General features: G+C 39.5%; 1 protein-coding gene across 1 annotated transcript in view; it reads right to left on the minus strand.

Moving 5' to 3' along the window:
• flii (FLII actin remodeling protein) overlaps window positions 1-2,432 on the minus strand; it is a 77,187-nt gene extending 74,755 nt beyond the window's left edge. Inside the window, exon 1 of the mRNA XM_043711627.1 lies at window positions 2,248-2,432. Coding sequence (XP_043567562.1) covers window positions 2,248-2,310 — 63 coding nt within the window. The 5' untranslated portion in view covers window positions 2,311-2,432. The remainder of the gene's footprint in view (window positions 1-2,247) is intronic.
• Between the last annotated feature and the right edge of the window lie 11,584 nt (window positions 2,433-14,016).

A 14,016-nucleotide genomic window follows, 5' to 3' on the forward strand; every position in this document is an offset into this window, starting at 1 on the left:
ATACCACTTGGCTATTGCCTTCTAGTTACTTTTGAAAAACCTTCAAAAATCACTTGTCTCTTCTATAATCACAGTGCTTGAATAGTTAAACATTGAATTGGCAAGTGTATTCTTATTTTAAAAATTGTTATGGTTAAAGCAGGACTATCAAAAGGAAGAAATTCTACCATTCTCACCATACCGCAATAATATTTTTAAAAAAAGGTCTCCTTAGCTTAAAAATTACATCCCTGGTGACAAAATTTAGGATGATATAATTCAATACTGTAAATTAGCTATAGAAACAGACATAAATGTATACTTTGTCTGCCTCATGTATTACTAGCTGCAACAAAGTCCAAGAGCTGATTCTGACTTCAACTGGGCAAGTCCAAGTTGCATTGAGTATTATTTTTAAAGGCTTGTCATCACAAGGCTTAATAGGTATTATCACCCTATCTTACCAAACTCCCCTCATTAGTTAGCTACCACACTACATGGTGTCTCTCACGTCCAATTTGTGCCCACTCTTACACACGCTGTTCCTGGCACAACTCACTATTCACCAGCTATCCCAGAATTTAAACGGATTTCCTGCACTCCAGCCATCTTTAAACTCCTATTGTACACCCAGACAATACCATCCGTCTGCAGCACATGATTCCTGACATTTGCCCCAGACGTAGTAAGTGGAGGTGGTGTGGGGGGATTGGCACTACAATTTGTAAGCAGGTTCCCTAGTCCTGGAGGGCGTGCTATACAGGCAAAGCCATCCCTTCCCCTCAGACCAGCAGTGAAGGCTATGACACAAGATCAAGTCTGGTCTCAGGTTGCCCCCCAGATTGATACAGCTTCAGCCATTGAAAGAATGTCCAATACTACAGGAAATTGAATTCCCTTCTCTGCTCTCCCAGGGTAGGTGACACCACTTCTCTCATATCTCACATAGGTACAGTCGCAGAGATCAAACCAATCATGCGTTCAATCTCAGTGATGTGCACTTCTGGCCACCACACCACAGGCAGCTGGGAACACGGAGGAGAGTGCAGAAGAGATTTATAAATCAGTACCAGGGATGAGAAACTTCTGTTAAAGATTTATTGGAGAGATTGGGACTGTTCTCCTTAGATAGCAACTAGAGGAAATCTGGTAGACATTTTCAAAATCATTAGGTCTGACAAGATTAGATTCGGAAAAACTGTTGCCACTTTTAAAAGAATTGAGAACAAGAGAACACTGTTTTCAAGTGATTTGTAAATCAAGCAAATGATGAAAAATAATCTCTTTTTGAACAACCTGTAGCTTAAGTCTGGAATGCAGTGAGGAAGTTTGCAGGTTCAATTAAAGCATTCAATAGATCATTAGATTATTTGAATAAAAACAACACGCAAGGATATGGGGAAAAAGGGCAGGCAAATGGCATTTCATAATATTTAATGAAGATCTGGTGCAAACATAATGGCCTTTTTCTGCCACATAATAATTGAGATTCCGAACAAAGGAGGTATACTTGATCTACAGGAAGAGTAACAGAGATTCGGACTGACTCCTGAGAAGGAAAAGATTGGTCAGGAAAAGATAGAGTAGAGGAGGTCTATATTTCCTGTAGTTCAGAAGAATGAGAGATAAACAAAGTCAAACATAACACTGTAATATTTTCTGAGGGCCTTCATAGATAAATGCTAAGAAAGCATTTCTTAACTGAATTCTAGAACATAGGTCTCACAGCCTTAAATAAGGAGTCTGCCATTTGAACTGGCATTCAGCAGATGATCTAATGCTGTATTCGAATGACAGAACTGATGGTTATCGCTACTTCTATGATTAAGAGGAGACGTTTATGCCTCACACCAGACAGCGCAATTACTGAGTATATTCAAGCCATAGGTAGAGAGACTTTTCGGTACTAAGGAAATCAAGAGATACGGGGATGAGTTTGATCAGCCAGAAATTATGTTGAATAGAAGGATACGCAGGAAGGGCCACAAAACAACTCTCATTTCTTACATTTCCATTGAAGGAACTAAGTAAATGCAAGCTGTTGCCAAACAAAGTATGAGATAATGTTTTGCTATTGTTATACAAACAGACAGGGAATATATTAAAATACTTTAACATCTAAATACTAAGTTAGTGAACCAACAACAAGATTCCAAGTCTCAGTTCCGGGCCTCATTAAACTCACAGAAACAACTGATCGGAAAACCCCAACACTTAACTACTCATTCCCCAATTCGTTTTGCATTCAAAATAACGTAAATGGCTTACTTTAAAATCGTTTCCACTTAAATCTACACCTCGAATGAAAGGCAACACCCCGGTGGCAGCCATATTGACAGTGACAGTTGATCACGAACACCTCAAGCAAACACCACGCTCCCTTTCTCCACTTCATTGGTTCACCGGCGTTAGTTAGCCGGGTCAATTGTGGAACCTCTGGGTAATGATTGGTCACGTGTTCTGTCAATAATAGTGGGGGGAAGTTAGGTTGAGACGAGACATCCTCTCTCATCGACACATGACACGCTCTTATCGTCACGTGTCCGCAACCTGGGTGATGCCATTGGTTGCTTCATATGTCAGTCACGGTCTGAGAAGGTGTATCGCTCGATGGGTCATGTTGTTTCCAAGGAGGAGTGAATTAATGGGGTAAAGAAGGAAAATGTAGTCCAGATATCGAGTGATTTACCGGGTGCTCGTCTCTTAACTCGGGGACATCGAGCATTCGGGAAGCTTTACCTAATCCATCCCAGAGATGTCTTGGCAGTTAGGGTTGTTGAATGACTGACAGGACCTGGTGCCAGGTTCACCTGGTGATTGCTAATCAATACTGCCAAAAGCGAACTTTGCAGTTGAATTTTAGTATTAATTTATAGGATTAGTTTTTCCAATTATAACATTGGCTTCTTATTATTTATACTGTTACTGTGAATGTAAAATTAGTTCGGAAATTAAGACTAACTTTTGGTACACTTTTATTAAAGAAATTGTAAAAATGTCAATTGAGGTTGCAAATTATAATTTTTTTCAAAGTGACATTTTTATCAACCACTACATTGGACAAACAGGTAGAAAACTAGCCACAAAACAACATGACCCTCTCTCACTAGTATCCTTACATACAGATAAGGAAGGACACCAATTTGACTGGGACAACACATCCATCCTAGGACAAGCTAAACAGAGACACGCACGAGAATTCCTAGAAGCATAGCATTCCAACCACAACTCTGTCAACAAACACATCGAATTAGACCCCATTTACCACCCCTGAGAAAAAGAACAGGAAATGACATCACCAACCCAAACATATAAATAGAAAGCAGCGGCAGTGCTTTGCCTGGGGTCCACTGAAAATGTTACCTTGTAGGGTGACAAAATGTCTGGAAATGAACATTCCAGCTCAACAAGCGCACCTACATCCAGATGGCCAATATTGTTCAGGGAAAAGGAAAATGGAGAGACAGTGGGTTGGGAGATGTCATCGACTTCATGCTGGCAAATATCCACCCAGTTCTGGGAATTGGGGGAGCTGCTGTACTCGCTAAAAGGGCGAGTTGGCACGTGTCATTTTTGGCCTAGCTTCCACAATGTTACACTGTGACCAAGTTGTGCCTGCATGCAGTTTACCACCTGGATATTTAATGTGCAACAGCTTTGAGGTATTGTTTGAAAGGATTGGATTAGCTGCTGATAACTGGATATCATAGATTGCATGGGTTTAGTGTCACACATTGTTGTAGGATGAGCTGTGGAGCTCATTTGCTATTTTCGAACTTGGGAACTCCAAATCATTCAGGGTTTCTGTTACTGGTTGCTCTGCAATGGGGTGGGTCAGATTTAATTTTGTCCAATTATTAACATCTGAGCTTTTATATGGCCCAATTCAGTGGAAACTTCTTAAATTCTTCTGTATATTTGCAAATGTTTGACAAGGCCGGTGATCCACCAGACAATTCGTTAGATAATCCAGTCACACAACCTATAAAAGAATACAACTGGATTGACACATCCCCGAAACTGCTGAACATACAGATGAGTGAATCCAAACACAGAAAGCTGAATATCAAATCCAACCAAAAAAAAGGTAAAGATCTGTTCCTGGAATGTAATTCTCTGGGGCAGAGGGGACATGGAAGAAAACAATTTAGGGAAATGAGCAAAGAAACAGAATAAAATCATCATGGGAAATGAGGAAAACTACCCATATGAACTTGATAAAAGAGAAAGGTGAAGGGGATGGGGAACTATGTTTCCTACAATAGATGCAGGACTCCTGTTGAACCTATCATATGATAAATAGACAAAGAGAAGCTTTGTTCATCCAACACAAGTAAGAGAAGTAAAAGTACAGGTGTGCTTTCTAAACTCTTTCTGTGATCACATATCAAGGTTTGAAAATTGCCAGCCCTTTGTGAGAACTGCAAGAATGGAGTAGCAGAGTTGAGAACTGGTGCTTGTTAGAGCAGGAGCACAGCTGTTATAACTCAGTCAGAGCTCCAAAATAGCCATTGCTGGGAAGTTCTAAAGTGGAGGCACATTTGGCAATATTGACCATGAGGACAAAGGAATAACATAAATAAAGTGGAGATTGGAAATATCAAAACTGGGGAACTTGGAGAAATAAATAGTGATGTCTTAAAAAGAGTCCATATTACACAAGAGACATCTGAAAACACATAAAGGTAGATAAATCCTGGGAATTGTTCAAGTGTATTGCAGGAAATTGTGGAAAACTGGTATGAAATTGCAGGGATCCTAGCAGAGATATTTATATCATTTACAGAAATGGATGAGGTGCTGAAAGACTGGAGAGTTGCTAATGTTGTGTCTTTAATTGTGAAAGGCTACAAGGAATAGCCAGGGAATTATAGACCGCTGAGCCTGACCGGTTATTGGAAGGGATTCTGAGAGACAGGATTAACATGCATTTGTTCAGTTCCTCCACCATTTTTTGTTCCTCATTACCTCTCTAGCATCATTTCCCAGTAGCCCAATATCCACTTTTGCCTCTGTTTTGCCCTTTATGTATCTAAAGAAACTCTTGCAATCTTCTCCTCATATTACTGACTAACTTACCCTCATATCATCTGACCCTACGTCATTTCTTGCTATTAATTTCATTTCTTATTAATAAGGCAACACCACCCCCTCTGCCCACCTCCTTATTTTTTTGATAGAATATATATTCTTGGATATTTAGCTCCCAGTCCTGATCCCCTTGCAGCCATAAAGCCATATTTTCTTGATGCCTACCATATCATGCCTGCCAATTTCGATCTACACCACAAAGCTCATTTACCTTATTTCGTGTACAGTGTGCATTCAGATACAACACCTTCAGTCCTCTGTTTACCTTCTCTCTTCTCATTGTTATCCTTTTATCTGGTGTTTGATTCCTAACCTTAGCCAAATAGTCTGTTCTACCTCTTGTTCTGGAGACTTTAATAACCTTTCCTGAGTTCTCCTTTCTTTTCATACTTTTCCATGCAGTTGAATCCACCCCCCTCAGATGTGAGTTTTACCCTACCCCCCTACTCCACAAACACACTTCCCACTTTCTAGTTTAAAATCCTGTTGACCACCCTATTTACCCTTTTAGCTAGAATATTGGTCCTAGCTCAGTTCGGGTGGAGACTATCCCAACAGTTCAGATCCCTCCTGTTACAATACTGATGCCAGTGCCCTATGAAATATATCCCCTCAGAAGTGGTAGAGGTGAGTATAATTACAACATTTTAAAAGATTTGGACAGGTACATGGATAGGGAAGGTTTAGAAGGATGTGGGCCAAATGCAGGCAATGGGACTAGTCCAATTTAGGAAATCTGTTCGGCCTGAATAAGTTGGACTAAAGGGTCTGTTTCCGTGCTATATGATTATATCTAATTCAGGGACTGAGAGTAGAACCTGGGAAAACAAAATTGGCAACAATGTTGGCAAACAACAATGGGAACAATTGAAAATGAACTTCACCAGAGGGCAAAAAGAGAACTTCCACAAGAGGAGAAAAGAAACTCAACAAATTGTGGCTCCCTTGTTGAATAAATGCACAAGAGAACAAGGGTGAAGAAAGAAGTGGATCATAAGACAGCAGAATGAATGATAAGAGGAAACAAAGAAAATGTGAGATAAGTCAAAAAAAATTCAAAAGGCAAAGAGGAATTGTTGTTACGACACAGAGGTCGAACCCGTCTATTAATTAAAAGCAAACACCCAGAAAAGCTCACCTTGTAATCTATTAAAATGTGAGGGAGTGAGAGAGAACTCCTAATTTCCACTACTTAAAGAAAAAAAAAAATTATTTTCTTAACTCTAATAGTGAGCACTAAACAAAACTATTAACAAACCAAATACTCTTTCCCTTAACTGACCACAAGCCTATTAACATGCTAATCCAATAACAAACTTATTAAACATTACAATAACTTATTCTCAAGTCCACACGTGCAGCAGGTCTTCTCTGCTGTCTTCAATCTTCCGTCTGCTTATCTCCCTGGGTTGTCTTCTTTCTTTTTACTGCACGTGTGTTTTACAGGAAAGGTACCTCTGACAGACTGTCTTCTAACTTCTTTGAGAACAAGATTTTAGATGGGCAGTTAGCTGTCAGGCTCTACGGCAGTTGCTCTGACCAGTTTTCAAAATGCTCGCTTTTTTATACCCTCAATATCATTCCCTCTCATTGGTTCAATATTGTCAAAACATTAAATTCAAACTCAGTTAGGTTTTCGTGTCCTAGACATAATTTAAAGTAATTGGTTAAATTTGAATTGTTGTCAAAACATCAACCAAAACCCAGGTATCCCTTTAACAGCCAATTGTTACAAGTAACTATACTGGGACAGCTCGTCTTCCAGCTTTTACATTTGGGCAACTGAGCCTGCACTTTAAGTTTATTTCAATATTCAGAAAACACTTTATTTTAAAGTAAACATGCACACTTTCGACTTTGTAACATTGTGGAATTAAATTATCAAAAACACCTAAGGTTGTACCTCCCTAATCTGGAATTCTAATGTCTAGCACCCACAATACTTCCATCTCTCCCTGTAATGAGCATGCATCGATCTTTATTCCTATTACCTCTTATCAAACTTTGTCCATTTTGGCTGCACTAAATTCTGTTTTTGGTGCTGAATTGGACAATAATTCATCCATTAGGTATGTGACTGATGCAAGTTGAGGTGAGGTGTTCATTTTTGTAATGTTTGTGCACTAAGAATACTTTACCTCCTGTAGTCTGGCAAAGTTCCAGTTTCAAGGCAGGTACAATCTACAATAAAAATAGTTTACAGGTATGTAAAAAACAAAAGGGTGACTGTAAAGGAAGAGGAACATTAAGCAATACATTGGATGGCAGACTTATTAAATAATTATTTTGTTTTGGTATGTAGCAGGGAGATATAACAGATACAGATACAAATTTGAATGATGAGATGAACAAGAGAGAAGTGCAGAAAAACGTGTTGCTGGAAACGTGCAGGTCAGGCAGCATCCAAGGAGCAGGAGAATCGACGTTTCGGGCATAAGCCCTAGGGCTTTTCCAGCAACACATTTTTCAGCTCTGATCTCCAGCATCTGCAGTCCTCACTTTCTCCCAAGAGAGAAGTGCATTAAGTATATCACTGAATTTACTGAATAAATTAAACAAATATAGAAGATAATATTCCTGGTCAGGATGAATTGCATCCACATAGTTTAAAATATCTCAGGAAGGTAAAGCCTGAGGTATTACTAAACATATTAAATTCAATAGAAAAAAGTTGTAGTGTCAGAGGATTGGTTGATAACTAGTATAATTCTTTATATTGAAGGGAGATAGAGCTTCATCAGAGAATTGTACACCAATCAGCTTATCATTGGTGTTAGGAAAATAATGGAACCCCTACTAAATGGGGAGAATAGAAGCACATTTAGAAGTAATACAATATTGAATAGTTAGCGTGGATTTCAAAAGAGAATATAGTGCTTGACAAGCCTTTAGTGATTATTTTTGAGGAAGCAACAATGAGTAGACTATGGTAATATAGACAATTCATCTGGATTTTGGAAAGTCATCTAGTAAGCTTCTCCTTGATAGATTAATCAATAAAGTCAGAGAAGTTGGAGTAAGGGAACATAACAGTTCTGAAGACAGGTCACTAGACCGAAACATTAACTCTGCTTTCTCTCTACAGATGCTGCAAGACCTCCTGAGTTTTTCCAGCAATTTGTTTTTGTTGTTAATAATGGATTGTAAGATCGCTTTAAGACAGAAAGCAGAGCGTGAAAGTACAGTAATTTTTCACTTAATATCCTGATCTGTGTTCTTTGTGTTTCCTGAAGCAAAATAATGTCAAGCAAATTAAATTTTTTCTTAATAATGAACGTATAAGTGGGAGTTGGATTCCCCAGCAAATCTTTCCCAAGTGTCTGTTACCTGGAATGTGGAAACAATGAATTAATGCCTGAAGTGAGATGGCAAGCAAGCCAGCAAGCTATGCAAAGGGCAAGGCTAGCATGAGGTAGCAAACAAGGTGGGAAGGAGGCAACAAACAGAAGTGAATGCGGGTGAGAAGAAGGCAAAAGGCAGGGCTGATCTGGGAATCTTTCAAGTCAGCTCTTGAGGTGTAGAAAAACCTAACAGCACTGAGGAAGGGTCACTCAACCCAAAATGTTAACTCTGCTTTCTTTCCACAGATGTTGCCAGACCTGCTGAGCTCTCCTGACAATTTCCTATTAGTTCTATTAGTCTGCGAATTAGGGTGTGGCAACATAAAAACAGAAAAAGTGTAAGTCAAGAGATTAAACAGCTTTAAAAGAAATTGCATGAGAAAACTTGCAAGGGGTCATAGAGAGGCACCTCCGATGAAACTCACCAAGATTGTCGCTCGGAAGCTTAAAACAGGGATTTACTGTGAAGGGTTTTACTGCGAAAATGGTAGAGGTGAGTAGTGGTATTTCAGAAGAATCAATGCTGGGTCCTCTGATACTCATAACTTACATAAACAATTTTGACTTTGGAACCAAAAAAACACAATTTAAAAAATCAAAGATTACACCAAATTGGTGGTGCAATACTCAATACTGAGAACATTAATAAACCTCCAGAATGGGCAAATAAAGTTCAAAACATAAATTAAGCGGATACAGTTTGGTAGGGAAGAAAAAGATCAGTTATTATTGGAAAAAACAAAAGAATTGCGGATGCTATCAATTAAAAACAAAAAAAAAAAAGGTCTGGCAGCATCTATGGACAGAAATCAGAGTTAATGTTTCAGGTCAAGTGACCCTTCCTCAGAACTCAGCTGATCTTTTCCAATAATTTCTGATGTTGTTATTTATTATTGGTAGGTGGGTAGAGGAACAAAGGGATCTTGTAGTATAAATGAACCAATGAGTGTTTATTTCTAGAGAAATAGAATTGAAAGGTAGAAAAATTATGCTAAACAAGTATCAAACCTGAGTAGGTCAACTCTTTAGTCAGAACTGTACATGGTATTCTTACGTCTTCTTTTATTACATGACTTTGCTACCCTACATTGAATCTGTGCTATACCTCCTCTGAATGGTTGGGACAGTGCAGAACAAACTTTGCTCTGTACCTAGTCCCAAGTATAAAGTTTTGCTTCAGAAAAACTACATCTTTTTGCCTTGATGAGCATAAAATTCAGTTTTTTTAATGCTGTAGTTAACCCTTAAGAATGCTTTGATTGTATTTTCTAGGGAACTATCAAGATAATTTATTGGCAGTCACTAGAGAGCAGTAAAACCATCCACTACATCAGCCTGCAGGAGAAGCTTCTAGCCTATTACACACACCAATCCATCATTCCTGAAGAGCGAGGCAAAGCTAAGCATTGCACAATGAACATCTGTACAGGGCTGCAAAAATTTCTCCACAGACCTCCCTCTGAGAGTGATGAATCTCTGCAGTAGCCTTTACAATGATCTCCAAATGGTGGCCCCTGATCATGTTTGCCTGATGCTGCCATTGTTGCTTGAGGACTATCTCTGGATCCTTGTTACATGGGAAGAAACATTGAATGTGTCTGGTCTGCAGATGGAACACAGGGATAACGTGGAATATTTTCCCTGAGGCATCAGTTATTGGGATCAATTTATTGTGGGAAGATATCTGTCACCAAAATTAATTGTTGAGATGTTCCACAAGATGGTACTGGGAAATATGAACTGGCTGGTGATTAGTACTTTACTGAATTGTATCATTCAACCTGAGGCTTCTGTTGACTTCCTGCAGTTGAAAGTTCAATATGATGAGGACAAAATCCTGTATATCGATATCTTACCTGTGATTAAAAAGGAGGATACAATATTTCTCCCTCCGATGCAAATTAATGGCAATTTTGTAAATATATGGCAACAGAGTTTAGGGGCTGCTGAGACCAGCAGACTACAATCCTTGGACAGGACTGACTTAGGCTTCAGATTCTGCTTCTTGAAGATAATGAAAGCAATCTGCAAGGACCAGGCAGCACTGAATAAGCTGACAGACAGCCAACTGACCAATGTTACCCTGCACCTGAGCTAAGTGGAAAAAGACTGGACCAAAGAAATGCTTGCGGAGCAGACCCTTCAAATGTGACAGGAGCTTTTTGGCTACTTGGAAATAGGATGTATGCCAGCTTACTTTAACAATAAGGTGGATCTGTTGTCCAGGATGTCAGAGGAAGAGATTGATGTAATTGGTTATACCCTGTACTATGCCTTATCACACTCTGACATTCGGTTTATTTTTCTCCAGTCACTGACTAATTTGTGACTTACTGTACACTGACTTCAATTTTTTTTTGTTAAAGATACAGTTTTGGATTATTGGTCTTTACTTCTAGATAGTTTTAAATAAAAAAAATCACACCCTGGCTATTGCTATTCAATTCCTTATGTAAGGACTGCACTACATGTGAACTCCATGCAAGTTAGCAGGTCATCTCCCATGGGACGTACTACACTGAAGCTGATTCCGTTCTTACATAAGTGGGTCATTGGACAGCAATCCACTGGCATGGAAACATGTTGTTGATCAGCTGACTCACCACAGATCTGGGATCTGCTTCGGAACACTTGAGGGTTTTTAAAAAAACTTTATAAAGGTTTCACATTCACCTAAAAAATGTTCTTGGATGTTGCTTCAGTATAGACTAATGCTACAGGCAGAAGCAAAAAATAAATTAATCGTCAGAACTGATGCAGGCTTCTCAGATGGTAATCATGTACACTGGTATTCTATTTCACTGAGAGCAGTCTTGATTGAGTTTTAGCTAATTATCTGGCACACAATGATTAATATCTCTTAAAAATTCTTGTTATCGAGTCATAGAGATGTACTGCACGGAAACAGACCCTTCGGTCCAATCTGTCCAGATATCCCAACCTAATCTAGTCCCACCTGCCAGCACCTGGCCATAAGCTTCCAAACCCTTCCTATTCATATACCCATCCAAATGCCTTTTAAATGTTGCAGTTGTACGAGCCTCCACCACTTCCTCTGGCAGCTCATTCCACACGTACCATCCTCTGTCTGAAAACGTTGCCCCTTAGGTCTCTTTTATATCTTTCCCCACTCACCCTAAACCTATGCCTTCTAGTTCTGTACTCCCCCACCCCAGAGAAAAGACTTTGCCTATTTATCCTATCGATACCCCTCATGATTTTATAAACCTCTATAAGGTCACCCCTCAGCCTCTGATGCTCCAGGGAAAACAGCCCTAGCCCTTTCCAACCTCTCCCTATAGCTCAAATCCCCCAACCCTGGCAACATCCTTGTAAATTTTTTCTGAATCCTTTCAAGTTTCACAACATCTTTCCGATAGGAAGGAGACCAGAACTGCACGCAATATTCCAACAGTGGCCTTACCAATGTCCTGTACAGCCGCAATATGACCTCCCAACTCCTGTACTCAATACTCTGAACAATTACTTTTTGTTTTTGGAATGCACCAGGGGTGTAACTTCCTCCAAATTGTACGTGAGCCCACTGCCATCATAAAGTCAAAAATGCAGATGTTAGTCAATAACTGCAGAGTATTTAGCACTGTTCATAATACCTCAGATAATGAAGCAGTGGGTAAGCATATGCAGCAAGATGTGGACAATGTTCAGTCTTGGGATGATAATTGTCAAGTGACATTCACACCTCATATCTGTGCCAACGATGGTGCATTTCTAAACTAATCCAATCTGCCTGAACATGGTCCAAATCCCTACATTCCCTACCTGTTCATGTGTCTGTCTAAATGTATCTTAAACCTTGCTAATGTATTCACTTCTACCACGCCCTCTGACAGCATGTTCATGGCATCTACACTCTGTAAAAAAAACCTTTCCTTTAACATCTCCTTCAAACCTTTTCCCTGTCATCTTAATCTATGCACCGGTAAAAAGATTCCAACTGTCCATTTTACTCACCCCTTTCAATTTTATATACATCTATCATGTTGCTCCTCAGCAAAAACAATCCAAGTTTGTCCAATCTCTACTTTGCTGATATACTCCAGACTAGGCAACATCCTGGTAAACCTCTCTGCACTCTCTCCAAACCTCCACATTCTTCCAACAGCATGGCAATCAAAACTGCACACGAGACTCCAAATGTGGCCTAATTCAAGTCTTCTACAGCTGCAACATGACTTGCCAACTTTTATGCTCAATGCCCTGATCAATTAAGGCAAGCATGCCGTATGTCTTCATTATCACCTTATCTACTTGTTTCTACTTTCAGGAAGCTTTGGACTTGGATTCCAGGATCCCTCTGTATAACGGTGCTCCTATGGATCCGGCCATTGACTGTATGGTTTCCTCTTGCATCTGACCTCCCAATATGTATCACCTTATACTTGTCCAGATTAAACTCCATCTGCCATTTCTCTAACTTTTTAAACTGAGTGTATATCTTTGATAACCTTTGATAACCCTTTTCACCATCCTCAATTCCTCCAATTTTTGTGTCGTCTACAAACTTACTAATCAAACTACCTACGTTATCATCCAAATCATTTATAATTATTACAAACAACAGGCATCCCAGGATGGATCCTTGTGGAACACCACTGGTTACAGACTCTTAAGTCAGAAAAACATCCATCCATAACTACCTTCTATCTTCTATGGCCAAGCCAATTCATATTCAAATTACAAAGTCACCATGGATTCCATGTGATTTAATCTTCTGGACCAGCCTCCCTTAACAGACCTTGTCAAATACGTTAGTAAAGTCCATATAGACAACATCTTGTGCCCTAACTCAATCATCTTTGTCACTTTCTCAAAAAATTCAATCAAGTTTGTGAGACAAGACCTCCCCTACATAAAGTCATGCTGACTATCCCTAAAGAGTCCATTCTTCTCCAAATGCAATTAAATTCTGTCCCTATGAATCTTCTCCATTAACGTCCTGCCCACTGATGTAAGGTTCACTGGCCCATAATTTCCTAGATTATCCCTGTTGCCCTTCTTAAAGGGAGGAACATGGCTATTCTTTAATCTTCTTACCTGTGGCGAAAGAAGATACAAAGATTTTTGTCAAACCCCAGCAGTCTCCTCCCTTACCTCCTTCAGTATCCGAACATATTGGGCCCTGGGGACTTATCTACTTTAATGTTTTCAAAACACCCAACATCTCCTCCTCCATAATATTGATATGCCCCAGAGTAACAATATATCCCTCACTAAAATTACCATAATCTGTGACCTTCTCCTTGGTGAATACCAATGTGAAGCACCTCACCCACTTCCTCTGGCACCATGCTTAAATTCCCTCCTTTGTCCTTGAGCGGACTTACCCTTTCCCCAGTTGCCCTCTTGCTTCTAGTATACATCTAATATGATCTACTTGACCCTACTTGTCAAGGTCCTGTAATGGCCACTTCTAACACTTTGTAATTTCTTGTTTATTTTCTAATTCCTTTACACTTCTCAAGGGCCTTGTTTAATAATGACCATCTCAAAGGAGAGTAATCCAACAACATTACCATCACTCACTATCAACATCCTGGGGGCTACCAATAACCAGAAACTGAATCGGACCAGCCCTGTAAAC

This window comes from Chiloscyllium plagiosum, chromosome 21 (genome assembly GCF_004010195.1).
Source record: "Chiloscyllium plagiosum isolate BGI_BamShark_2017 chromosome 21, ASM401019v2, whole genome shotgun sequence".
Classification (NCBI taxonomy): Eukaryota; Metazoa; Chordata; class Chondrichthyes; order Orectolobiformes; family Hemiscylliidae; genus Chiloscyllium; species Chiloscyllium plagiosum.